The sequence below is a fragment of the Hyperolius riggenbachi genome, chromosome 2 (assembly GCF_040937935.1).
Source record: "Hyperolius riggenbachi isolate aHypRig1 chromosome 2, aHypRig1.pri, whole genome shotgun sequence".
Taxonomy (NCBI): Eukaryota; Metazoa; Chordata; class Amphibia; order Anura; family Hyperoliidae; genus Hyperolius; species Hyperolius riggenbachi.
In genome coordinates, this window is record NC_090647.1 from 263,595,803 (window position 1) to 263,622,970 (window position 27,168).

At 43.1% G+C, this 27,168-nt stretch overlaps 1 protein-coding gene across 2 annotated transcripts in view; it reads left to right on the plus strand.

Annotated features, from left to right (window-relative positions):
- LIG3 (DNA ligase 3) overlaps positions 1-27,168 on the plus strand; it is a 67,214-nt gene that overhangs the window by 18,274 nt on the left and 21,772 nt on the right. For both annotated transcript variants that reach the window (XM_068268598.1, XM_068268599.1), the window contains exons 3-13: positions 1,171-1,314; positions 3,131-3,340; positions 4,516-4,667; positions 4,799-4,965; positions 8,776-8,853; positions 11,676-11,835; positions 12,442-12,597; positions 16,022-16,153; positions 17,760-17,839; positions 17,926-18,013; positions 18,193-18,270. In XM_068268598.1, coding sequence (XP_068124699.1) covers positions 1,171-1,314; positions 3,131-3,340; positions 4,516-4,667; positions 4,799-4,965; positions 8,776-8,853; positions 11,676-11,835; positions 12,442-12,597; positions 16,022-16,153; positions 17,760-17,839; positions 17,926-18,013; positions 18,193-18,270 — 1,445 coding nt within the window. The remainder of the gene's footprint in view (positions 1-1,170; positions 1,315-3,130; positions 3,341-4,515; positions 4,668-4,798; positions 4,966-8,775; positions 8,854-11,675; positions 11,836-12,441; positions 12,598-16,021; positions 16,154-17,759; positions 17,840-17,925; positions 18,014-18,192; positions 18,271-27,168) is intronic.

The following is a 27,168-nucleotide window of genomic DNA, read 5'->3' on the forward strand; positions in this document are numbered from 1 at the left end:
TACGCCCTGCCAGCCAAGAGCCCACTAAAACAGCGCGTAGATTTCAATCACCGCGGCCCTTAAAGAGGAACTTCAGCCTAAACAAACATAATGTCATTAAGTTACATTAGTTATGTTAATTAAAGTAGATAGGTAATATAATCTCTTACCCACACTGTTTTAAAAGAACAGGCAAATGTTTGTTTGATTTGATGAGGGAAGCCATCTTTTTGGTTGAAAGGAGGTGACAGGGAGCATGAGACACAGTTTCCAACTGCCCTGTGTGCTGAGCACCTCTCCCAGTTGCTAGGCAACGTGAATAACAACATAGGAAATCCCATCATGCTCTGCACAGCATCAGGGGGAAAAAAAGCCTGGGCTTTTTTTCTTTGATGGGTGGAGCTTAGCTAAAAATGCAGCTAAAAATGATGCTTTGGTAAGAAAAACAAAGTTCTGATGCTGTGAAACTGTTAAAGGAGAACTGTAGTGAGAGGTATATGGAGGCTGCCATATTTATTTCCTTTTAAGCAATACCAGTTGCCTGGCTATTCAGCTAATCCTCTGCCTCTAATACTTTCAGCCATAGGCCCTGAACAAGCATGCAGCAGATCAAGTGTTTCTGACAAATTTAGACAGATATGACAAGATTAGCTGCATGCTTGTTTCTGGTGTGATTCAGACACTTCTTTAGGCAAATAGACCATCAGGGCTGCCAGGCAACTGGTATTGCTTAAAAGGAAATAAATATGGCAGCCTCCATATCCCTCTCACTACAGTTCTCCTTTAAAGAAACACCAAGCCTTTTCATTTCTGCTGAGTAGATTTTTAGTCTGGAGGTTCACTTTAAGTAGTTAAAGTACCATTCCTACTTGGCCTTTCCTTTGGGGGGGGGGGTAGCACGGCACAGATGTGACGTCACATGGTGGACGGGCAGAACAAATTTATCGACCATTGCTTGGCCGAATTGGTCCACCAGGCAATCGATATCGGCCAACTTTAATCTAGCATGTGTCCAGCCCTAAGTCTGCAGGCAGGTTCTGTTTACCATTACTACTACACATACTATTATCTCTTTATATTATTTTTAGATCAGGCTTACTTTAAAGCGTACGTGAACGCAGCATGTCCTCTCTGCTCTTATGTGTTTTTTTTTGTTTTGTTTTTTTACTGATTATTTTATTTTGTTCACAGAACTTGCTGCTAAAGTTGGAGCTGCACCAACACCCCGGAAAAAAACTCCAGCAAAGGCAAATCAGTCCCCAGCAGCACAAGGTGGATCTCTACCTAAAGCAATTACACCTAATCCTTCACCCCTCAAGTTTTCTGGATTTTCAGGTAGATTGGGTATTTTAACTGAATTATGTAGCAAGTACCTCTAGCTGAGTGAATATCACCACATGCCTAGTAACACTGATTTTTATGTATTGATGATCAATGATAAACAGATTGTCAAGCTCATTAAAACATATTTTTTTTTTTTTTTTTTATCAAACTTTGTTTTGTGACAGTTTCAGCAAAACTACACGAGTCTGTAGCATACAAAACATCCACTTTTGAATAGCCCAGGTTGTTAGCTTTCCAAAATGGAGACTTTGGGGCCCTTTTCTGCTGTCCAGACTCTTTGGAGATGGGCAATAAGATGCAATTAAAGCAAACCTGAGTGAGTTTCCTTACCTAAGTACAGGGAAGGCAGAATACCATACAGCTGTTAAAGGATCACTGTCATGAAAAATTGTACAATACATGTAATCACATTCAAATATGAAGGAAAATGAGCCATAAATTACCTTTCTCCTATGTCGCTGTCACTTACAGTAGGTAGTAGAAATCTGACAGAACTGACAGGTTTTGGACTAGTCCATGTCTGTATAGAGGATTCACAGCATGGCCTTTATTCTTTATAAAGATTCTCCCTGAAAAAGATTTATACAGAGATACTGGCCAGCCTCCCTGCTAGCTGCACACGGATTTGGCAGTCGGATGGAGCAACTGCGATTCATGAAATGTTTTTGAAGATAAAGAGAACCCTGAGAATCCCCCATGAGGAGATGGACTAGTCCAAAACCTGTTCGTTCTTTCAGGTTTCTACTACTTACTGTAAGTGACAGCAACATAGGAGAAATTTATGGCTCATTTTACTCTGAAAAAACATACTTCTTATTTGTACATGTAGACATGTATTTTAAATGTTACAATTTTCACAATGTGGTCCTTTAAATGTATTTGTCCTGCCACCGGTAATTCTTTGGTGATCCTTAAGCAGCATTTGGAAGTACTTGTGTCCCCAAGTAGTCATCTTTTGGAACTAATCTGGGCAGGAGTGGTTCTGGAGGCTGCCCAATGATAACCGAAGAGCTGTTAGGCCTGGCAAGTCAAATAACTTCAACCAGCTCAGTGTTCTCCCCAGAATTTTTTTCCAGCCTGGTGGCATGCAAAAGTAGCTGGGTGGGGCGAGATGAGAGAATGCAGGGCCAGTGCTTCTGTGTCCGACTCTGCTTACCACATAGGAGGAGGTGAACCGATGACAGCCGGGTGGTCATCAAAACTAGCCAGGTGGAGCACCCGGCTAAAAGAGCCTGGGGAGAACATTGCAGCTGACAACAGTGGGACGGAGAGATAACTGGAAATTTATTATGTATCCAGAGCCTTCCCTCTACTTAGGTCAGCAACAAACCTGCTTACATACAGGTTTACTGTAAATTGTGGGCAGCTTAGAATTGGTCCAGTCAAAAATGTGAGGATATGCAATTGATTAGGTTTGTTCCAAGCTGCATACAATTGGCATTGCATTCAGGGATGTGGAGTCGGAGCAATTTTGGGTACCTGGAGTTGGTGGATTGAATAAACTGAGGAGTTGGATGATTTTTGTGCCGACTCCACAGCCCTGATTGTTTGCATGCAAGCTAAAATGAATAGCATCTCCTTCACCATATCTGGTGATCACCTGTTTACTACATTGCTTAATGTTTTGTGATGCCGTAGATAGAAAGTATGTTTGGGTACTGGTGACAGCTTACACCACTTATAATCCTATTAAGTTTAGTAAATGTAACCTGTTTTCATAATTTTGTAATGTGATTGAATCATTTTACACAGTACTGTCATTTTACAGAGTATATGTAATCCTATTTTAACTGATTTCTTATTACAGCAAAGCCAGATCCATCAACCACATCTGCAGCAGGTTCCAGCAGTGGCTCCAGCAGCGGGTCAAAGCTGTCCACTGCAAAGTGTGATCCAAAGCATAAGGACTGTTTACTGCGTGAATTCCGCAAGGTGTGCGCCATGGTTGCAGAGCAGCCAAGCTACAATGCCAAGACACAGATTATTCATGATTTCCTAACAAAGGGAACCAGTGGAGGTACATTGGGTATTTTAACCAGTTCACCCCCAAGGGTTTTTACTCTAACGGACCAGAGCAATTTTCACTTGTCAGTGCTCCTCCCTTTTATTCCCTAATAACTTTATTACTACTTATCACAAGAAAATGATCTATACCTCGTTTTTTTCGCCACCAATTAGGCTTTCTGTGGGTAGTACATTTTGCTAAGAATTTTTTTTATCCTAAATGCGTTTTAATGGGAAACAAAACAAAAAAAAATTATTATTTCTCGGTTTTCAGCCATTATAGTTTTAAAATTAAACATTCTCATGTGGTTAAAACAAACACCGTTTATTTGCCCAGTTGTCCAGATTATTAAACCATTTAGATTATGTCCCTATCACAATGTATGGCGACAATATATTATTTTGAAATATAGGTGTTATTTTTCTGTTTTTTTTTTTTTTTTGTTCTGGACATAATTACCAGCCCCTATATAATAAATTAAAATTAATTTTCCCCCATAAAATATAGATTAATAAAAGCTGAGTCCCTAAGGCAACTATTTATTTATTTATTTTAAGCTGATTTTAATTTACTAGTGTTTTTTTGGGGAGGGGGAGGGTTGGAAGTGTTATTTTATTAATTTTATTAGTAGTGTGTATGTACTTGTGTGTGTGTATATATATATATGTGTGTGTAATATACTTTTTGGCCACAAGATGGCGCTAGTGAACACTACTGTATAGGAAGTGATCACTTTTTTTTATTTTTACACTCTTTATTAAACTGTAACATTTCCTGTTTTTATGAATGGACGCGGCCACTGTTTGCGGTCGCGTCCATTCACTCCAGGCAGTGCGATTGGGTAGAGGACCGCTCAGTCCTCTTCCCCAATCACTCAGCACGGGATCCCGACGGTAATGGCGGCGGTAGCGGCGCGCACACGAGCAGAGCGGCGGCGGGAACGCGCGACGTATTAAAACGTCATGTTGCCATTAACAGGCAAAAGCATGACGTTTTAATACGATACATTGCCATTAAATGGTTAACTGAATTACGTAGCAAGTACCTTTAGCTCAGTGAATATCACCGCTTGCCTAGTAACACAGGATTTTTTTTGTATTTGAATATTCAAAAATGAAAATGGGCAGAGATACAAGATTCTGATGATTAAAAATCTTGTAATTCTGTAAATTCTTGTCTTGTTATAGATGGTTTCCATGGAGACACATACTTGACAGTGAAGCTGCTATTACCTGGTGTCATTAAGAGCGTTTATAACCTCAATGATAAACAGATTGTCAAGCTCTTTAGCCGTATATTCAACTGCAACCAAGAAGAAATGGTTAGAGACCTCGACCAGGTAAAACAGTTATAAAATTAAACTTGCCAGTTTTTTTTGTATTTTTTTTTTTAATGTTTTACTTTTAATCTTCTCCGGAAATATATAAAACTTTCATCTTCAGCCTAACGCTTTTACTTAATTGTATCTAGGGAGATGTTTCGGAAACTGTTCGTATATTCTTTGAAGAAAGCAAAGCCTTCCCACCAGCTGCTAAAAGTCTTATGACCATCCAAGAAGTCGATGACTTGCTCACTCAGCTCTCCAAAATGACCAAAGAAGAAGACCAGCAGAAAGTACTGGAGGACATTGCACACAGGTAATGTTGTGGAATGTCTGCTCAGACCAGTAGGCTTGCTATTTGAAATGCTTAAATTGCAGAGGATATTTTGGGTATTGTATTACTCTCAACCTCCTTTTTTTTTTTTTTTTTTTTTCTTTGCCGGTTTTCAGTGAATTGGAAGGCAATAAATATATTCATATCCTGTTGTTGAGTAAAGTTTCCCATACTGTGACATGTGTGCCACTGGTGGGGCACGTTACATTGTAGGATAATTCATTCATATGGTTTCAGCTGTCGTGGTAGCTACCAGAGCCCGTTGAGTGTTTCTGCTTGCCTTTGTGGGTTACACTGCGATTTTGTTTTTTTTAATAAAGTCTGATTCGCCACATGTGGTTATTCATGATATCTGTGGTTGTGTACTGCTTGTGATGGTGGCACACTACTTCAAAAAAAGGGTTTGTTGTGCACATAGCTTGAACAAGATGGCAGACAAGTCAGCATGTTTATTTATGTAAGAAAAAAATGGAGCACCTAGCGCTTACAATAATGGTACAGATCAATATGATCAAGTTCGTCCGTCCAGAAAAACTGCGCACTGCAAATACTCGTGGACAACAATTCCTGAGAGACAGTTCATATGTGTGACACAGTACCTTTTGGGAGTATAGAAATAACTCCCTATCAGTGTGCAGCGTCCTCCGTATATTGCGTACAATTGTACGGGGTCCGCATGGATAGCGGAGCTGTATGCACGCGGATGGTCGCACGGAGATGCGGAAACCGTCTCCTTCCCCTTCCGCCAATGGTGATGTCGCCGCTCGCAGTCCAATGTGTTCCAAGACTCTGCCAGCTGGTTCCTGGTTGTGGGAATACAGAGGGGACAAACGCCATAGTGCAGACTGCGCCCAAAGTTGACAGACTCACACAAAATTGCACTTACAAACAAATTCTTGTTTATTGCATATCTAAAAGTATTCCCAATCCGGATTTCGGCCATATGCCTTCGTCGGGGGATTACAGAAAACACATTTCACAGAGTATATATATGGTTGCCAACTCCTCCCACCTCCCCTGCAGTTGATAGCTGGCATTACAGGGAGCCTGAGGGAACATTTGGAAGTTCAGTGTGGCATTAACCCATTGCTTAACAATGCAAGATATGCATAAATTCACACTTTGCACTAATTAAAACAAATGGTATGTGCATAACACAATCAAAAGCTAAAAATAAGTGAGAATAAAAATAGCTATAAAGATAGCTATTTTGACAGCATGTGTGGCTTCACAGTGACTGACAGCGGTATTGAGAATCCTAGGACCATCTGTAACCTGGACATAAATTCTGTATTTCCGTCTCTTTGGTGGTGGATGGACAAAATGCATCTAAATTCAGGAAAAATATGGAAGCACCTGTTACAATTCCTTCATACTACAAATACTCGCTCCTGGAGGGGGAAGTCCATATTAGTCTTATTGCCCTGCAAAGATGGTGGACCAAGTTGAAACAGAAAGGAACTCAAGGCTGTAAAGTCAGCAGAACACCATCTGGTGAACACCGATATCATGATTTGTTCATTGGCTGGAGGTGGACATAAACAAGGTTCCCGTAGCATTGTACTACATCAGGCAGTACAAGCTAGCAGCTGCATTGGTGTAATGCTGGGCATACACTATACGTTTTTCAGTTATCAATCGAGCCGCTGATGTGGCAGGTAATGCTGCATACACACTTGAGATAAGTCTGTGGAAAAGGCAAGATCACAGACCAATTTTACCCCATTCCATGTAGTATGAGAGCATATGCTACACAGTCTATTCTATGGAGCTGCACTCCCCATCAGATAAAACCTTTGCAAGATGCTGCACACAAAGATGCCCGTACACATTCAAAAGATCTCTTCCTGCAAAAGATCTCTTCCTGCAAAATGCATTCATAGTCTGAGATTTGCAGATCCTCATACACACCTTGTTTAACAGACATTCATCTGCATATCTGGCAATCATCTGCAGATCTGAAAATCCATCCTGGTGCATCTGATCTGTAGATGATCTGCTTGCCTGTTAAACAAGGTGTGTATGATGATCTGCAGATCTCATAGACTATGAATGCATTTTGCAGGAATGGATCTCTTGCAGGAACAGATCTTTTGCAGATAATGATCTTTTGAATGTGTACGGGCATCTTTGTGTGCAGCATCTTGCAAAGATTTTATCTGATGGGGTGTGCAGTTCCATAGAATAGACTGTGTAGAGTATGGCTCTCATACTACATGGAATGGGATAAAATTGGTCTGTGATCTTGCATTTTCCAAAGACTTTTATCTCAAGTGTGTATGTAGCATTACTCTAAAGCCCAATCTACACGATACGAGCTTTTTGTGCGATTCGATTACGATTCGATTAAATCAGACATGTCCGATAGGGATTCAATTCAATTCGATTTATCATTGCAGAACAATGGCAAATTGAATCTCGATCGGATATGTCGGATTTAATCGAATCGCAATCCATATACAGAGGCTGGGTCTGTCTATAGAGCCCAGTCTCTGTTGCTTGTTAGTTCCCTACGCGGCTGTGTTTACCTCACTACTGTCAGTCTCGGCTGCTCCCCCGCCTGCTGAATCGCTCCGGTCCCCGCCTGCGTCCCTTCCCTCCAATCAGCGGCGAGGGAAGGGATGTGGGCGGGGACCGGAGCGATTCAGGAGGCGGGGGAGCGGCGAGACTGACAGTAGTGAGCTAAACACAGCTGCTGCGTGTCGCCAGCGCGGCTGTGTTTTATGGGGTCTGACAGCGCGCAGGGGGGTCTTTGAAGGAAACGAACTAGCAACAGAGGCTGGGCTCTATAGACAGGCCCAGCCTCTGTAAATGGATTGCGATGGAAGAACCCCCACCTGCGTATCCTTCTTCATGTTCCCTTCCTCAATAGCGTCCTGCGCAGGATGCTATTGCAGACGGGAACTTGAAGAAAAATACGAGTGGCCAGGCCTGTCGGCGAAAACGAAACTAGCTGGGGGCCAGAGGCTCCGTGAGTGACTGAGAGGGCACAGGATGGCTGCAGGGGCCTGGTAGAAGTCACAGGAGAATAAAACTGATTTTTTTTATTTTTTTTTATTTTTTTTTTATTCCTGGCTTAAGTGTCCCTTTTTAAAGATGTAGCTGACCGCATCTATAAGTAATACATTTTGTGTGAGGGGAGGGGGGCGCGGTAAAAAAGCCTCGGGGGGGCCATATTCGGCCCACAGGCCTTAGTTTGAGGACCACTGATCTAACTGGTCATTCCTACTAATGAAGAATTTAATTTATAGGAGAGATGCTGATTTTTCTTGGTCAAACATATATTTAGTTTGTGTGTTTTGTCCTTAAAGGTACACTGAATAGACCTTGAAAATGCAATAGTGAACTTACCTGGGCTTTCTCCAGCCCCCTGTAGCCTGTGAGGTCCCTCTGGGACTTCTCTGTTTTCTTGCTGGCGGCAACTGCACATGCGCAGGCTGTCCGTGCGCCTGTCTTAATCACGCGCCAGTCGCTGTGAGCATTCTGCGCATGCACAGTTTTCAAGAGAATGAACCATGCATGCGCAGGTTGTTCTCGACGATGGGCACGTGATCGAGACAGGCTGCGCATACGTAGTTAGTTGCTAATGGAGCCACCAGCAGGAGAACGGAGGGGGCCCAGGGGATGCCAAAGGACCTTACAGGATACAGGGGGCTGGTAAGTTCAGTGTTGCATTTTTAAGATCTATTCAGTGTCCCTTTTTAAGGATTGCTGGAAATTACATTACCAGGTTAGTGTTTACCCGATGCACTGACATATGAAGTATATCTGATTTGTTTTTTTTATCTGCAGATGTACCAGTAATGACTTGAAGTGTATTATTCGTCTCATCAAGCATGACTTGAAGATGAATTCAGGAGCGAAGCACGTGTAAGTGACTCATATGTTTTTGTTATACTTTGTTTTTTTGTGCCATGAATCTCGTAGTGAGACTTAATCACCTTGTTTTATATAAAATTCTGTAATACACGTGTTTAATATGCCTTCCTATTGTGCGAGTAAAAAAAGACAAAATCTTAGTGTTACCAGAGCTTTGTGAAGTTTATTGCTGCTTTTCCTTTTGTTGTTCCGTTTTTGTTAAGATAGACAATTATTGCGCACTGTAAGAAATCTTTCTATAGGAGCACTAGATGCATAAAGCGGTTTACTACTATCTTAATGAGCACAACTAGCACTGTAAAATAGATTGTGTGCCCTGTAATCCCTTAAAGAGACTCCGTAACAAAAATTGCATCCTGTTTTTTTTATCATCCTACAAGTTCCAAAAGCTATTCTAAGGTGTTCTGGCTTACTGCAGCACGTTCTACTATCACCATCTCTGTAATAAATCAACTTATCTCTCTCTTGTCAGACTTGTCAGCCTGTGTCTGGAAGGCTGCCAAGTTCTTCAGTGTTGTGGTTCTGCTATGAACTCCCCTTTCAGGCCCCTCTCTGCACACTGCCTGTGTGATATTTAGATTAGAGCAGCTTCTCTCTTCTCTCTTATCTTTTACAAGCTGGATAAATCGTCCTCTGAGCTGGCTGGGCTTTCACATATTGAGGAATTACATACAGGCAGAAACAGCCTGACACTTCAGTGGAAGATAGCTGCAGGGGGAAAGAAACACACAATGATCTCTTGAGATTCAAAAGGAAGGGTGTATACAGCCTGCTTGTGTATGGATGTATTTTTCTATGTGTGGACATACTGTACATCAACCTACTTCCTGTTTTGGTGGCCATTTTGTTTGTTTATAAACAAACTTTTTAAAACTGTTTTTAACCACTTTTAATGCGGCGAGGAGCGGCGAAATTGTGACAGAGGGTAATAGGAGATGTCCCCTAACGCACTGGTATGTGTACTTTTGTGCGATTTTAACAATACAGATTCTCTTTAAAGGGACTCCGAGCAGTGCAGAAACTATGGAAAGATGCATATCATTTTAAAGCTCTCTTTCTTCTCTTTCCAATGATATATAAACCGCCGCACTACGCCTTTTAGTTTTCGCTTTTTTCGCGAAATTGCCGTGATTTCGATTGCGAAAATAGAGAAAACTAAAAGGCGTAGGGCGACGATTTAGGGGTCGTCAGAAAGAGGAGAAAGAGAGCTTTAAAATGATATCCGTCTTTCCATAGTTACATTGTATTACACAGGGCGACTTTTTCTCAAAGTCAGCAGCTGCATTCAGCAGAAAAAGTCGCCCTGTGTAATACAATGTAACTATGGAAAGATGGATATCATTTTAAAGCTCACTTTCTCCTCTTTCTGGCGACACCTAAATCGTCGCCCTACGCCTTTTAGTTTTTTCTATTTTAGCGATCGACATCGTGGCCACAGCAATTTCAATCGCGGAAATAGTGAAAACTAAAAGGCGTAGGGAGCGGCGGTTTATATATCATTGGAAAGAGGAGAAAGAGAGCTTTAAAATGATATGCATCTTTCCATAGTTTCTGCACTGCTCGGAGTCCCTTTAATGCTAGGTACACACCGTGCCATTTCCTTTCAGATCAGTGGGTCAAACCAATAATTTCCAACATGTCATACCGAACAATAACTGAGTTGATATTCAGATTGCTACTGCACAAAATCGATCCCGTTATTGATCGGGAGCAGATCAGACATGTTGCAAATTATTGGTTTGATCTGATGGGAAATTGTTTGGTGTGTAGTTCGCATTAGACATGTAAGTACCCAAGGTAATGTACCCAGCAATGTTTTTTATCTGCAATGAGGGACCTCATTGCAGACAAAACATTCCTGGGTACGTTACTATCTATGTAATATGTTTTCTGTATTTTAACCTCCAGGATTAGTCTGTTTGCTCAGATTTCTTGAAGGGAAACACTCCTGAAAACTAAGCATTTAAAGGAGTTATCAGGCGAAATGTAACAAAATAAGCGCTACTTACCTGGGGCTTCCTCCAGCCCCAAGCTCACAGCATGTCCCTCGCCGCAGCTCTGCCCGCAGCCATTCGCCGCAAGTCCATCCCGGTCCCCGGCGATGACGTCAGGCCGACCTCCAGGTCCAGGTGCGCAGTCCGCTCCGGTGCACGTGGCGGTGATTGACAGCGCCGCTCGCGCAGGCGCAGTACAGGCCGACCTGGAGGTCGGCCTGATGTCATCTCCGGGGACCGGGATGGACTTGCGGCGAATGGCTGCGGACAGAGCTGGGAGCTTGGGGCTGGAGGAAGCCCCAGGTAAGTAGCGCTTATTTTGTTAAATTTCGCCTGATAACTCCTTTAAGAAACTACTTTTTCATGCAAAATAAGTAAATACAGTACTCAACATTACTAACATGGCTTGAAAAAAAAATGTATCTTTATAAATTGGTCCTGAATTTTCTGCACATTTCTGAAAAATAGTTGAGCTTATTTATCAAGGCAGAGCAATATTATATAATATATCTTCATTAGGGATGGTCAATGAAATGCAAATCATTGCTTACATGATTATGCAAATTTTCAGTGCAAATGTTTGCTGCTTGAAATGGACCAGTCGAGTCTTGCGAAGAAAGTATTCATTTGGTCAATTTTCAAGCAGCATAAGTTTGTTTGCATACAGAATTTGCTTAATCTTGCATCAGGTCAGAATTATTTGAATCTTATTGACCATCTTTAATCTTCAGCTCTAAAATTGTGCTAATAAACTGTAGATTTTGGAATTTGCATGGGAACACCATTTTTAAGTTTTTTTAATTTTTTTTATTTCTTTAGACTTGATGCTCTTGATCCTAATGCACATGATGCATTTAAAGCATCCCGCAATTTGGGAGACGTGGTGGAGCGTGTCCTACGAAACCAGCAAGAAGCACCAGGCATGCAACGCACTCTTAGCATACAAGCTACACTCATGACACCTGTTCAACCTATGCTGGTACAAACCCTATGCTTATTTTATGTTAATGTCTGCTCTCCAGATATGTTGTTTTCCTGCACTGCCTTACAATACAATGTGATTCATGTTAAGAAGTGCAGGTCTGGTAAGTGTTGTCAATAGGATTTGAGGACATCTACCTAAGAGGTGGTTTACCCAGCTAGAGAGCAAGTCTTCTTACCTGTAGTTTGAAATATTATAAAGTTTAATGTTTCACATATCACTGTAATCTGTTGCTTTGTCATTTGGATCCTCAATAACCCATTCATTCCTCCACCAGCTCTGGTCCTACCAGACGTCCATACCACCCCCCCAAGAAAAATGTTGCTTTTGCTGAGTATGGAGGGCGGGGTGAAGGTCCTCTGCTTTTCAGTGAACAACAGTGGCTGCGGGACAAGCAGGAGGCAGAAACGCCCTATATGCACTCTGCTTTGACAGAAATCTAAAATGAGATTAGATTAGATATGTGCCTCCGCCCAAACAAAATCGATTGGTATTCAGGTATACCTGTATATGGCGTGAGACTGAAGGAAGCTGCTAAAATTAGTTTTCGAACACCTGTTTGTAGCAATATTAGTTCTGACTTTTGCTCTCATTTTTCCACAGGCTGAAGCATGTAAATCTATAGAGTATGCTATGAAGAAATGTCCAAATGGAATGTATGCAGAGATCAAATATGATGGGGAGCGAGTTCAAGTGCACAAAAATGGAGATCACTTCAGTTATTTCAGCCGTAGCCTCAAGCCAGTTGTTCCTCATAAGGCAAGTATTGCAGATATTAGTATATAAGTCTCTGTGGTCTGATTCCTTACCATACATTTCAAGTGTTAAAATGCATTTTATTTTTTTTAACTGAGTGCATGTCCCTACCACTCTAAATATGGGAGGTTTACTGCACATGACTGGCATTCGCTGCATCCACTCAACAAGCAGCCCAAGGTTTGTTTTCTTTTAAGCCGCATCTACACGAGTAGATGCGGCCGCGATGCTCCTTATCAATCGAGCTGCTGATGCGGCTCGATTGATAAGATCCGAAAGGACGGATCTCCGCACCGCCGATTCCCTGCTTGCTCCCCGCGAGGGGACAATGGCAGGGAATCGAGCGGAAGATTAGCGGCGCCGGCGGGGACGAGCGGGCACGAGCGGGGAATCGAATGCGGCGAGCGGGGACGCGGCGGGCACGCTGAATAGGCGATCCGGCGGCTAATCGAGCCGCCGGATCGCTACAATGTCCCATAGTGTAGATGGGGCTTTACAGAGCTCCTGTATTGTTGTAGCTTGATGTTCTGCTACAAATGCAATGACAGTATGGGCGCTTTGACACTATACCTGTTCCTTTGCACGTCCTTAAAAATAAGATTGCAATGGTGAAGGAAAGTCGCATCGCACATTGAGCATTTTCCTGCCGGAAATCATCGCACCGCGAATGCACCAGTGTGGCAGCACCGTTTGAATATAATTTTATAGGTGGTCACACACAATACAATAAAATGATCCAATTTTACAGCATTTCAATAAAAAACGATCGGTTGTAGAGAAATTTTTTTTTATAATTATTAGTTTAAGATTTTTTTATATGAAATTGAACCGTGTAGGATAGATTGCCAATTTCTTAATGGATCGACTTTAACCTCCTTGGCGGTCTGATTCTTTCCAGATTTTAGGGTCTAAAAGCGGTGCAATTTTTTTTCCACTCTTTCAGACCCTAAAACCTGAAAAAAATCATTCTGGCAGGGAGATCTGCAGCAAAATAAAAAAAAAATGTACCTTCCTGGGCTCCTGTGCTGCAGTTTTCTCTTTGCCCACAAGATATATAATATACATATAAACGAACTTCTCTATATTTCTCTAATATAGAGAAGTTAGTTTTCAATATTAGCCCCGCCCCCGATGATGTCACGCTGCCACCACCGCTCTGCTGCCACCACCACGGCTGCGCTGCTCCAACTGGCTGCCGGGTCCCCGGAAGAATAGCGGGTACATGGGGGATCCCGGCGGCCAGGGAAAGACCCCACACTGCCGGGGAGAGAGGCTGGAGTCCCGCTGCGCAGCGAGATCGCGCGCGGGACTCCACAACTGACAGGTAAAGCTCTGCAATGCCTACCCCGACCTGAGCTCAGGATCACCGCTAATAGCTTATTTTTTCTACCCCGAGCTCAGGTCGGGAAAACCGGCAAGGAGGTTAAGCATTTTTTTTTTTCAGTTTTCACTCCCCACTGATGATCCCATATTTGTAGACCTTTTAATCTCTACTGTGTAAATCAGGGGTGTCCAAACTTTTTAGGCCAAGGGCCATGTTGCCGTTCTTGAGAGTGCTAGGGGGCCGAACTAGCAAAATTAAGAAAAACAATTTTTGCTGATTGCTGCGCCTGTTACATTTTGTCAAATAAAACATTTCCACAGGAAATAACCCAAATACTGTGTGCATTTAGTGGCAGCTGCTAATCTGGGGCTGTTGCTGGCCACTGCATGCTGCACTGCAGCTGTGGGCTGCGGGATCCGCAGGGAAGTGACAACTGTAGAAAGATTTGGGAGCCACCAGAAATGGCTTGCCAGGCTGCGTTTGGCACCCCGGACCAGACTTTCAACATGCCTGATGTAGATGAATTAAAGCAACTACTGAGAATCGTCTTTCTGAGTATTCTTTATAAAGTGTCCTAACTCTTGACAATCTAAAAAATCTATGGTTGAAGTAATTTCACAAGGATCCAGAGCAATGGTCCTAGTCCATGGGAGGGTGACTGATCCAGCTGAGGTAAACAAAGTTGTTAGGTAAGGGAGGAGCATTCCTATCTAGGTGTTGGATGCTTTTAGAAAAGATGATATACATGTTAATTCTAAAGGAGAAAATGGAATTGGCAGTGAACCATAAGGAAACTAAGTATTTGAGAGTGGACAACAAATTAATACATTTATTACAAATTGTCCACATTCTTGGTATCAACCATTACCAACCAGAATAAATAGTGTTACTGAACAAATTGGACCTTTGGATTTCTACTGGAGAAAGGTGCTGCTTCGCTTTTAAACACGCAAAGCTAAGAAATTTCAAGACCCTTATCAGCACTGTTGTAATCTATGGTTATGCAGCATGAGCATTGAACACAGTGTAAATGGATTGTCTTGTCTATAAATCAGGGGTTTGGAGATTAATTTAGACTGAAAATTAGATACAACTAAGGTTGGAGGGGAAAAGAAAAAGCAGCTAAAGGCTATACTAGGGGTAAAAATAATTGGTTTTTATAAAGGTCAAGAGAGAAGACTATGGATATGTCATATCTCCAGAATAAATAATGGTACACACACTAAGGCCCCATTCACACTAGAGCGTTTTGCCGCGATTTTGGCAAAACGCTCAAACGCTTTTTAAAAGCGCTAGCGTAATGAAACTCTATGGGCCCGTTCTTACTTGGGCGATTTGCGCTAATTGCCGCAAATCGCCCAAAAATGGGCAAAAACGCGAAACTCGTTGCCAGGCGATTTCCAGGCGAATGCGTTTCAGTGCTATAGAAGCGCTAAACGCGATCGTGCCAAAATCGCCGCAGTGTTCAGTGATTTCTCCGCGTGAAATCGCGGAAAAATCACTGCTGCAAAACACTGGCAAAAATCGCAGGTGTTTTTGCATTTTGTAAGTGTGAATGGGGCTGCAGAGGCAGACATTATTGAGTGCTCGCTAGCACTTGATCAAGAGGCAGATTATGTGTAACCAATTGGAAGAATGATGTGCAAAAAATGCTAATGGTGCCCATACATGGGACAATTTTGGTCATCCAGTCTTACAATTTCTATGTAGTATAAGGGTCAATTTAAGTGAATATACTGAACAGATAATTTGGGCAGTTCCCTTATATTGCATGGAAATGGTAAGATTGGATGAAAAAAAATGGTACCATGAATGGGCACCATAAGTCTCTGAGCCAAGAAGATGGAGTGGAGAGAGGTGGCTGGGGAAGAACTGTGCATGAGGTGAAAACCCTAGTTACTGGTGTTTCTGAGCTAAGTTTTGGCATTTGAGAAATGGCAACACTGTTGTATGAGAGCTTGGCTCAGTTGAAGCCAGTGCTGTTCCATTCCTGTGGCTGATATTGTACTTCAAAATGGAAAGATTCAGGTGGCGTGAAGTGTTAAAACAATGTAACCATATCTGAACTGCTTTGTTCATATCTGTGAATTTGTCTTTGCACAGGTTGCTCATTTTAAAGATTATATTCCTAAAGCTTTCCCTGGTGGGAATACCATGATTTTGGACTCGGAAGTGCTTCTTATCGATACTAACACAGGCAAGCCCCTTCCATTTGGAACATTAGGCGTTCACAAGGTATGTGCTTGATTTTGTTCTAATTAACAAAAAACCACCCACTACTATTTGTCATCGCCCCGCACTTGTCGCACCTCCTGCGTTTTTGCAGGACAGAGGAATTATTTCGACCACCTCCCCTACCCGCCCTCCTCATTGCTGGGAAACATCACTTCCCCACATCTAGTGCAGGTGTGGATTTTATACATACCTCTCTGGTGGCAGTCACTGGAACAACGTGCTGGAAGAGACGATCTCTATGCTGTTTACATGTGCAGGCATTACACTTCCTGGTTGTGGCATCATTCATTTCCATTAAAGAGGAGCTGAGCTAAAAAAAAACTATTGCACCCACAGCTATGTAAATAGCAAGTACAACAGTACTAACCAGCTAAACCTTACCTATTAATGAAAATTTCTGATCAGTCTGTTCCTTTATCAGATTCGGGCTACCACCATCTTAAAAATGCAAAATCGCAAAACGCATGATTTTTTCTACTTTTTTTTTTTTTTTTTTTTGCGTTTGGAAGAGGTTCTCCCAGAAGCACTTGCAATCTTGGAACCAGTAGGGCCTAGAGAGATGAGTGGGAGACTCTACTTAGCCTTAGAGGGTAATAGGGGAGGGGTGGAAAAACGTTTTGGGGGCAAAATTCACTGTTTCATTTATTAGCCATTAGTAATGACCCACATTTTTTGGGATTTACGTTTAAAGTATAGCTGAGATGGAGCAGGAGAAATTAAAAAAATACGTACCTGGTGCTTCCTCCAGCCCCCTCCCAGGCTGATCGCTCCCTCGCCGTCCTCTGCCTCCTCCTGGATCTTCTGAAATCTACCCCAGTAAGTCTGTGAAGGCGCAGTCTGGCCGTGCATGCTCCCCCCATCATGCTCCTGTAGCCAAGAGCGTTCTGCGCCTTTTCCCAGCAGCGAGAGCGTGACGGGGGGCGTGCAGCAAGTCCTTGCCCAGTACGCCCCAGACCGGAGGACATACCAGGGCCAATTGCAGAATATACAATCTCAGGTTTCCGTTAACCTCTTTAGCGGTAATCCTGAGTCAGGCTAGGAACAGAAATCCGCTGCTCAGAGTGGTATGTCAGTATGGTGTTTTTTCCTGTTTTGAGGGGTTTCAAAGCTTGGGAAAAATTACACCACTTTTAGACCCTAAATTTGGAAATGGTCACACTGCTAGGGAGGTTGTTAATCAACTCAGGTCCCCCTTTCAATTTCATAGATCATTCAAGTGGACTCTAGAGGTGCAGCACATACCTTGTACTGTGTAACTATTGGGGGGCAGTCTGTCTATGCAGGTTGTTAGTAACTGCTGCTAGACAGATATGTATGAAATACATACGTGAAATCACCTCTACCCACCCTGCTTTGAATTTGTCTAAAGTTGGGTAGTTCTTTAAATTCAGGGGAAAATATTCCTTCTGCATGCAGGTTTCTCATATCTGGCTATTTTCCTTCCAGTAAACCCATTAATGAAGGCATTAAGTGAAATTTTACAGCTAGATCTTAGCTTTAATAAATGTGTCCATTTTCATTCAGACTCCTCCATCTCTGTGTTTTATTCTTCTCAGAAATGAAGCTTCTTCTCTCCATAAATAATTTTCATTTCTCTGCTTTTCAGAAAGCTGCTTTCAAGGATGCCAGCGTGTGCCTCTTCGTTTTCGATTGCATATATTTTAACGGTGTTAGTTTAATGGACAGGTAATTGTGACTAGAAAAAAAAGTGTATTTTCCTATTTGTAAAAAAAAAATAAAAAATAGTGAATTAACATTTATTTTGTTTGTAGGCCTTTAGTTGAAAGACGAAAGTTTATGCGGGACAATATGGTGGAAATCCCTAACCATATCCTGTTCTCAGAAATGAAGCATGTCACGGTAAGTGCATCAGCCAGTATTCATTTGGTGGAAGGTTTTCAATGGATTATGATACAACTGTAGAATAGTAACTGTAGCCATCAGTTTTGGTCATTGCTTATGATATTTTAACTACTGTAGTTGAGTTTGAAAGAAAAATGTTGTTTCTTAATCAATGTTTCCATCTTCCATCATTGTAGAAAGCTTCTGATCTAGCAGATATGATCACTCGAGTTATCCGGGAAGGTTTAGAAGGTCTAGTGCTAAAAGATTTAAAGGTATGTATAAATTGCTGGAGAAATTGCTCATTGTGATGAAAATTCTCATTATGGCATTCCCTTTATTTTTTTTGTACATGACCATTTTCAAAATCTCAAACTTTTCCTGCAAAACTGACATATTTTATAAACACCCTAGTTGTGCAACTTTAAGTGCAAATAGGGGCCTTTATAAACGTCCGCCTTTTCCACAGAAGAACATGTGTGCTTTTGAACCCTTTGGCCCCATGACATGAAGTGGTTAGTGTGTATGGAGGCGGGATTTTTCCTGGCTTTAGATTTCAGCAGTATCCAAAAAAGCAATAAACACCTAAAAACTTGACAAGTTCTAACACTCGCTTGCGTCATACTAATTAGACAAGACAAATAACATTTATATTGCGCTTTTCTAGTTTGCGGACTCAAAGCGCCAGAGCAGAGCAGCAGCCACTAGGGCGCGCTCTATTGGCAGTAGCAGTGTAAGGGAGACTTGCCAAAGGTCTCCTACTGAATTAGTGCTGGCTTACTGAACAGGCAGAGCCGAGATTCGAACCCTGGTCTCCTGTGTCAGAGGCAGAGCCCTTAACCATTACACCATCAGCCAACTGCTACTCACCACCCCCATAATGCATTTCAGTACTATTCTCATGCAAACTTTGTCAGTAGTTGCTTAGTGCACCATCTTTTTACCTGTAAACTCCTGCTTTTCTTTTAGCAAATGAAGTAAGGAAAATGTAGTGTAATGCTTGCAGTTTGAAGTGTTTGTACTGGATAAGTAGTTACCGTATGTGACTATTAGCTCACTTAGAATTACCAGCAGATGTCAGCAGAGTGCCATAATTTACTGGTTTCAGTAGACTGATGCAATGGCTGGAAAAGATAGTACATTTTGCTTCATTTTAAAATTACAAAGAAAGTATACAAAAATTCCACGAAGCTGGCACCACCGAATGTAGTAAAAAGCTCTTTATTCAAACGTCATTAAAATGACATTCAGTCAATAATAAAAAATGTAGCAATGGCGACAGCCCGCTGTTTCGAACTTGACGTCCTTTGTCAAGCCATACTGCTATGGATAGCAGTATGGCTTGACAAAGGACGTCAAGTTCGAAACAGCGGGCTGTCGCCATTGCTACATTTTTTTATTATTGACTGAATGTCATTTTAATGACGTTTGAATAAAGAGCTTTTTACTACATTCGGTGGTGCCAGCTTCGTGGAATTTTTGTTACTGGGTCACTAGGTACTGTGACCATGAGCTAAGGCACACAAAGGTCTTCTTGCATGGGTGCTTCTCCATTTTTGTGAATTATGCATCAAAAGAAAGTATACATTATTTTTTGGGATGGCATTGTTGTGTTACTATTTTGTAATGTGTCCAAGCATATGTCAAATCAGTATTATGACATGACCGCCACCTCATTCACACACTAGAAAAAAAGTTGAAAGGATGCAAGAATGAAAAAAAAGAACACAAAATATACACTTTTTTTTATATTAAGAGAAAACCACCCACTACTATTTGTCACAGACCCCACCTGCTTTCTCTTGGGGCTTTGCAGGAGAGGAACGATTTCTACCCCTCTCCACCACCTCTGTAAATCAAGTAATAAGCTTGTCCCTTATAATTGCTGGGTGAAGTATTGCTTCTGCACATCTAGTGTAGGTAGGGGTGAGTGCAGGCATGGGTTTTATACATACCTTTCTAGTGACATTCACTGGAACAACTTGCTTGTAGAGACAATCCCTGTGCAGTTTACTTGAGTATGCATTGCACTTCCTGGTTGGGGTATCATTCAATTCCATTAAGTCAATCAACTCAGGACCCCCATTGAAGTCCATAGAGCAATCAAATGGGCTCTGGAAGCAGAACCTGAGTGCTGTTAGGCTCAGGCGATTTGGGCGCAGCCGGCACCACTATAGGCCGTAATAGGAATTACAGCTATAGCGGCGTTCAGTCAATGATTTGGGCACCATCAAGACGGAGCTCAAGTTACTTTTAAAACACTAATTCAGCCGCCAGCAATAGCTGGAAGACTAATTAAATCATCCCCACTATCCGCAGCAACCTGGAGGGGGAATAGTACCGTAAATACTCGTAAGCAAACCAAATTTTTGACCCCCAAAAAGTGGGCCAAACGGCTTGCTTGCGAGTCATGTTGGTCCCCCTGCCTCCCCGCGGCCGCCGCTGCTTTTAGCTTACCCGGTAGCTTCCTCTATTCCCCTCTCCGTCTCCTGCTCGCCCGTGTAAATAATTCACAGCAGCTCGCCCCACGGCGGCGGCTGCTGTGTGATGAGGGAGGAAGCTGTAGGGAGAGCGGTTCCCATAGTAACGGCGATACACATCGCCGCTACAGGAAGCCGCTCTCTCTGCAGCTTCCTCCCTCATCACACAGCAGCCGCCGTGGGGCGAGCTGCTGTGAATTATTTACACGGGCGAGCAGGAGACGGAGAGGGGAATAGAGGAAGCTGCCGGGTAAGCTAGGGGTGGGGGGGGGCACTACCTACCCATACTGGGGCGCTATACTGAGCACTATCTACCTATACTGAGCACTATCTACCTATACTGAGCACTATACTAGCTATACTGGGGCACTTTACTAGCTATACTGGGCACTACCTACCCATACTGAGCACTATACTAGCTATACTGGGCACTTTAGCTATACTGAGCACTACCTACCTATACTGAGCACTATACTAGCTATACTGGGGCACTATACTAGCTATACTGGGCACAATACTAGCTATACTGGGTACTTTACTAGCTATACTGAGGCACTACCTACCAATACTGGGCACTATACTAGCTATACTGGGACACACTGGGGGGATCACGCGGCCAGCATTTCCTACCCCCGACTTATGAGGGTCAATGATTTTTTTTTCCTGGTTTTTCAGGTAAAAGTTGGGGGGTCGGCTTGCTTGCGAGTGTATATATGGTAATTAGTGCCACCAGGACATGGTGCAGGAGCAGGGTAAGGCCCCTTTTACACTTAAATCATTTGCTCTCAGTTAAAACTGAAGGAAAACTGATTTTAAATAATGTCCATGTTTTCCTATGGCACAGTTCCCACCAGGGCTGTGGAGTCGGAGCAATTTTGGGTGCCTGGAGTCGGAGTCGGGGGAGAAAAATGCTCCGACTCCTAATTAATTTAAACTGTAATTAAAATAGAAAATATGATAAAATGTTTTATTTCTCAGATAATAGTCTTCATAAATAATTTATATATACAGAAATAGCTGTGCTTAGTCCACAAAAATGAAATAAACCAATCAAAATTAGTTACTTGTGCTGCTTCAATAAAGCAGTCTCCATATTTTTAAAGTCAGATATACATATCTGATTGTGACTGTACAGTATATATGATGTGTACACAGGAATCTCTTATATATACTAAATAACATCTATGCTGTAAGAATAAAGCCTGATGTGTAGCTGTGTCACTAATAGAGATGGTCAATGAGCTGGAAATAATTCTGCATTGATGCTGATTTATGCAAATGTATGCACTCTTTGCGCATGAAATCAAATAATTTGATATGTTGTTAAAATTTGGTTTGGTGACTACAAATTAAAGGGTACCTGAGACGGATGAAAAGAAAAGTGTTATACATACCTGGGGCTTCCTCCAGCCCCCTTCAGGCTAATCAGTCCCTCGCTGTCCTCCTCCGCCATCTGAATCTTCAGTTATGAGTCCCGGTAATTCAGCCAGTCAGCGGTGTCCGGCCACGTGCCGCTCCTACAGCCAGGAGCATTCTGCACCTGCTGCGCAGGTGTAGTACGCTCCCGGCGGCGGAGTGTGTGCATGCAAACTAAGCAATACTGGCTCAAGTACCTGGACTCATAGCAAAAGATCCAGGTGGCGGAGGAGGACAGCGAGGGACTGATTAGCCTGAAGGGGGCTAGAAGAAGCCCCAGGTATGTATAAAACTTTAATTTCATCTGTCTCAGGTTTACTTAGTTACACAGTAGTAATATACTCTACATATGCACTCCCCACAGAGCTGCAGGGAATCCACTGAGAATGTTTTGCACATTGAACACAGAGGTGTTGTCTATCGCCCATAAACCTGGTTCAGATTGTGCATGAAGAATGTGTAATAGAGGAAGAATCTCCTCATTCTCCTGCAGAGTACCTGCACATCATTCTTACATGTACCCACAGTTACATTGCCTAGGGCCTGATAGATGTTCTTTGTTCCGGTTTGTACCTTTTACAAGTACTCTTACCAAGGACTAGTTTTAGTCTATGACTAAAGGGAATAAATATGGCAGTCTCCATATCCTTCTCACTTCAGTTGTCTTTTAAAATTCCTAAGCATTGGCAGTTAAGAGATGAATTTTATGTTACATACTTTCAATCAACAAGATTGTAATATGAAAATTAGAGGAGTCGGTGGAATTCTAAACTGAGGAGTCTGAGTCGGTGGATTTTTGTACCGACTCCACAGCCCTGGTTCCCACAATACGCGTTTTAACTTAAATCTTTTTCACAATACACTGCTATGGAAAGAACATGTACTAACGCATACCAAAAGGGCCTTAAAGAGAACCCGAGGTGGGTTTGAAGATTATTATCTGCATACAGAGGCTGGATCTGCCTATACAGCCCAGCCTCTGTTGCTATCCCAAACCCCCCTAAGGTCCCCCTGCACTCTGCAATCCCTCATAAATCACAGCCACGCTGCTGACAAACAGCTTGTCAGAGCTGGCTGTGTTTATCTCTATAGTGTCAGTCTGCTACTCTCCCCGCCTCCTGCAGAACTCCAGTCCCTGCCTGCATCCCTTCCCTCCCTGCTGATTGGAGGGAAGGGATGGGGGCAGGGACCGGAGCTATGCAGGAGGCGGGGGAGCAGCTGAGACTGACACTACAGATGTAAACACAGCCTCACAGCACGGCTGTGATTTATGAGGGATTGCAGAGTGCAGGGGGACCTTAGTGGGATTTGGGATAGCAACAGAGGCTGGGCTGTATAGGCAGATCCAGCCTCTGTATGCAGATAACATTCTTTAAACACACCTCGGGTTCTCTTTAACCACTTCCCGACCGCCGTATTGACAAATGGCGGCCGGGAAGTGGACCCCGCAATGACCACCGTATTGACAAATGGCGGCGGTCCTTGTAGGGGCATGGGCTCACCCACCGCAACATCCCGCCGGCCATACGGAAGCGCCGGCGGGATGTTAACCCGACGATCGCCGCATACAAAGTGTATAATACACTTTGTAATGTTTACAAAGTGTATTATACAGGATGCCTCCTGCCCTGGTGGTCCCAGTGTCCGAGGGACCACCAGGGCAGGCTGCAGCCACCCTATGTCGCACCCAAGCACACTGATTTCTTCCCCCCCCCCTGCCCCAGATCGCCCACAGCACCCCTCAGACCCCCCCCTGCCCACCCCCCAGACCCCTGTTTGCACCCAATCACCCATCAATTACTCCCTGTCACTATCTGTCAACGCTATTTTTATTTTTTTTTACCCCGCCCCCTGCCCTCTCCTGATCAACCCCCCACCCCTCAGATTCTCCCCAGACCCGCCCCCCCCCGTGTGTACTGTATGCATCTATCCCCCCTGATCACCTGTCAATCACCCATCAATCACCCCCTGTCACTGCCACCCATCAACCAGCCCCTAACCTGCCCCTTGCGGGCAATCTGATCACCCACCCACACCAATAGATCGGCCGCAGATCCGACATCAGATCACCACCCAAGAGCAGTGTTTACATCTATTCTCTCCTCTAAACACCCACTAATTACCCATCAATCACCCATCAATCACCCCCTATCACCACCTGTCACTGTTACCCATCAGATCAGACCCTAATCTGCCCCTTGCGGGCACCCAATCACCCGCCTACACGCTCAGATTGCCCTCAGACCCCCCCTTATCAATTCGCCAGGGCATTATTTACATCTGTCCTTCCCTGTAATAACCCACTGATCACCCATCAATCACCCCCTGTCACTGCCACCCATCAATCACCCCCTGTCACTGCCACCCATCAATCAGCCCCTAACCTGCCCCTTGCGGGCAATCTGATCACCCACCCACACCAATAGATCGCCCGCAGATCCGACATCAGATCACCTCCCAAGTGCAGTGTTTACATCTGTTCTCTCCTCCAAACACCCACTAATTACCCATCAATCACCCCCTGTCACTGCTACCCATCAGATTAGGCCCCTATCTGCCCCTAGGGCACTCAATCACCCGCCCATACCCTCAGAACGCCCTCAGACCCCAGTCCTGATCACCTCGCCAGTGCATTGCTTGCATCTATTCCCCCCTCTAATCACACCTTGCGACACCCATCAATCACCTCCTGTCACACCCTAGCACACCTACCCATCAGATCAGGCCCTAATTTGCCCCGTGTGGGCTCCTGATCACTCAGCCAAACCCTCAGATCCCCCTCAGACCCCCTTCCGATCACCTCCCCAGTGCATTGATTGCATCTATTTTCCCCTCTAACCACCCCCTGAGACACCCATCAATCACCTCCTGTCACCCCCTAGCACTCCTATCCATCAGATCAGGCCCAATACAACCTGTTATCTAAAAGGCCACCCTGCATATGACCGGTTCCACAAAATTCGCCCCCTCATAGACCACCTGTCATCAAAATTTGCAGATGCTTATACCCCTGAACAGTCATTTTGAGACATTTGGTTTCCAGACTACTCACGGTTTTGGGCCCGTAAAATGCCAGGGCGGTATAGGAACCCCACAAACTGACCCCATTTTAGAAAAGACACCCCAATGTATTCTGTTAGGTGTATGACGAGTTCATAGAAGATTTTATTTTTTGTCAAAAGTTAGCAGAAATGGATTTTTTTTTTTTTTTCACGAAGTGTCATTTTTCACTAACTTGTGACAAAAAATAAAATCTTCTATGAACTTGCCATACACCTAACGGAATACCTTGGGGTGTCTTCTTTCTAAAATGGGGTCACTTGTGGGGTTCCTATACTGCCCTGGCGTTTTAGGGGCCCTAAACCGTGAGGAGTAGTCTAGAAAACAAATGCCTCAAAATGACCTGTGATTAGGACGTTGGGCCCCTTAGTGCACCTAGGCTGCAAAAAAGTGTCACACATGTGGTATCGCTGTACTCAGGAGAAGTAGTGTAATGTGTTTTAAGGTGTATTTTTACACATACCCATGCTGGGTGGGAGAAATCTCTCTGTAAATGGACAATTGTGTGTAAAAAAAAAAAATCAAACAATTGTCATTTACAGAGATATTTCTCCCACCAAGCATGGGTATGTGGAAAAATACACCCCAAAACACATTGTACTACTTCTCCCGAGTATGGCGATACCATGTGTGGGGCACTTTTTTGCACCCTAACTGCGCTAAGGGGCCCAAAGTCCAATGAGTACCTTTAGGATTTCACAGGTCATTTTGAGAAATTTCGTTTCAAGACTACTCCTCATGGTTTAGGGCCCCTAAAATGCCAGGGCAGTATAGGAACCCCACAAATGACCCCATTTTAGAAAGAAGACACCCCAAGGTATTCCGTTAGAAGTACGGTGAGTTCATAGAAGATTTTATTTTTTGTCACAAGTTAGCGGAAATTGGAATTTTATAGGTTTTTTTCACAAAGTGTCATTTTCCGCTAACTTGTGACAAAAAATAAAATCTTCTATGAACTCACTTTGGACTTTGGGCCCCTTAGCGCAGTTAGGGTGCAAAAAAGTGCCACACATGTGGTATTGCCGTACTCGGGAGAAGTAGTATAATGTGTTTTGGGGTGTATTTTTACACATACCCATGCTGAGTGGGAGAAAGATCTCTGTAAATGGACAATTGTGTGTAAAAAAATTAAAAAATTGTCATTTACAGAGATTTCTCCCACCCAGCATCAGTATGTGTAAAAATACACCCCAAAACACATTATACTACTTCTCCCGAGTACGGCAATACCACATGTGTGGCACTTTTTTGCAGCCTAACTGCGCTAAGGGGCCCAAAGTCCAATGAGCACCTTTAGGCTTTACAGGGGTGCTTACAAATTAGCACCCCCCCAAAATGTGAGGACAGTAAACACACCCCACAAATGACCCCATTTTGGAAAGTAGACACTTCAAGGTATTCAGAGAGGGGCATGATGAGTCCGTGGCAAATTTCATTTATTTTTTTTTTGTCGCAAGTTAGAAGAAATGGAAACTTTTTTTTTTTTGTCACAAAGTGTCATTTTCCGCTTACTTGTGACAAAAAATAATATCTTCTATGAACTCACTATGCCTCTCAGTGAATACTTTGGGATGTCTTCTTTCCAAAATGGGGTCATTTGGGGGGTATTTATACTATCCTGGAATTCTAGGCCCTCATGAAACATGTCAGGTGGTCAGAAAAGTCAGAGATGCTGGAAAATGGGAAAATTCACTTTTTGCACCATAGTTTGTAAACGCTATAACTTTTACTCAAACCAATAAATATACACTGAATGGGTTTTTTTTTAATCAAAAACATGTTTGTCCACATTTTTCGCGCTGCATGTATACAGAAATTGTACTTTATTTGAAAAATGTCAGCACAGAAAGTTAAAAAAAATCATCATTTTTTTTGCCAAAATTCATGTCTTTTTGATGAATATAATAAAAAGTAAAAATCGCAGGAGCAATCAAATAGCACCAAAAGAAAGCTTTATTAGTGACAAGAAAAGGAGCCAAAATTCATTTAGGTGCAGTGTTCTCCCCAGAATTTTTTTCCAGCCGGGTGGCATGAAAAAGTAGCCGGGTGGGTTGCAACCAGGGGAAAGCAGGGCCGGCAACTCTGCTTACAGCATAGGACATCCCTGTACCTCCTATCACGTCCTCTGCAACCCCTATCACATCACATTCATCCCTGCAACCCCTATCACGTCCCATGCATTACTGCACTCCCTATCACCATGCGTTCCTTCGCCTC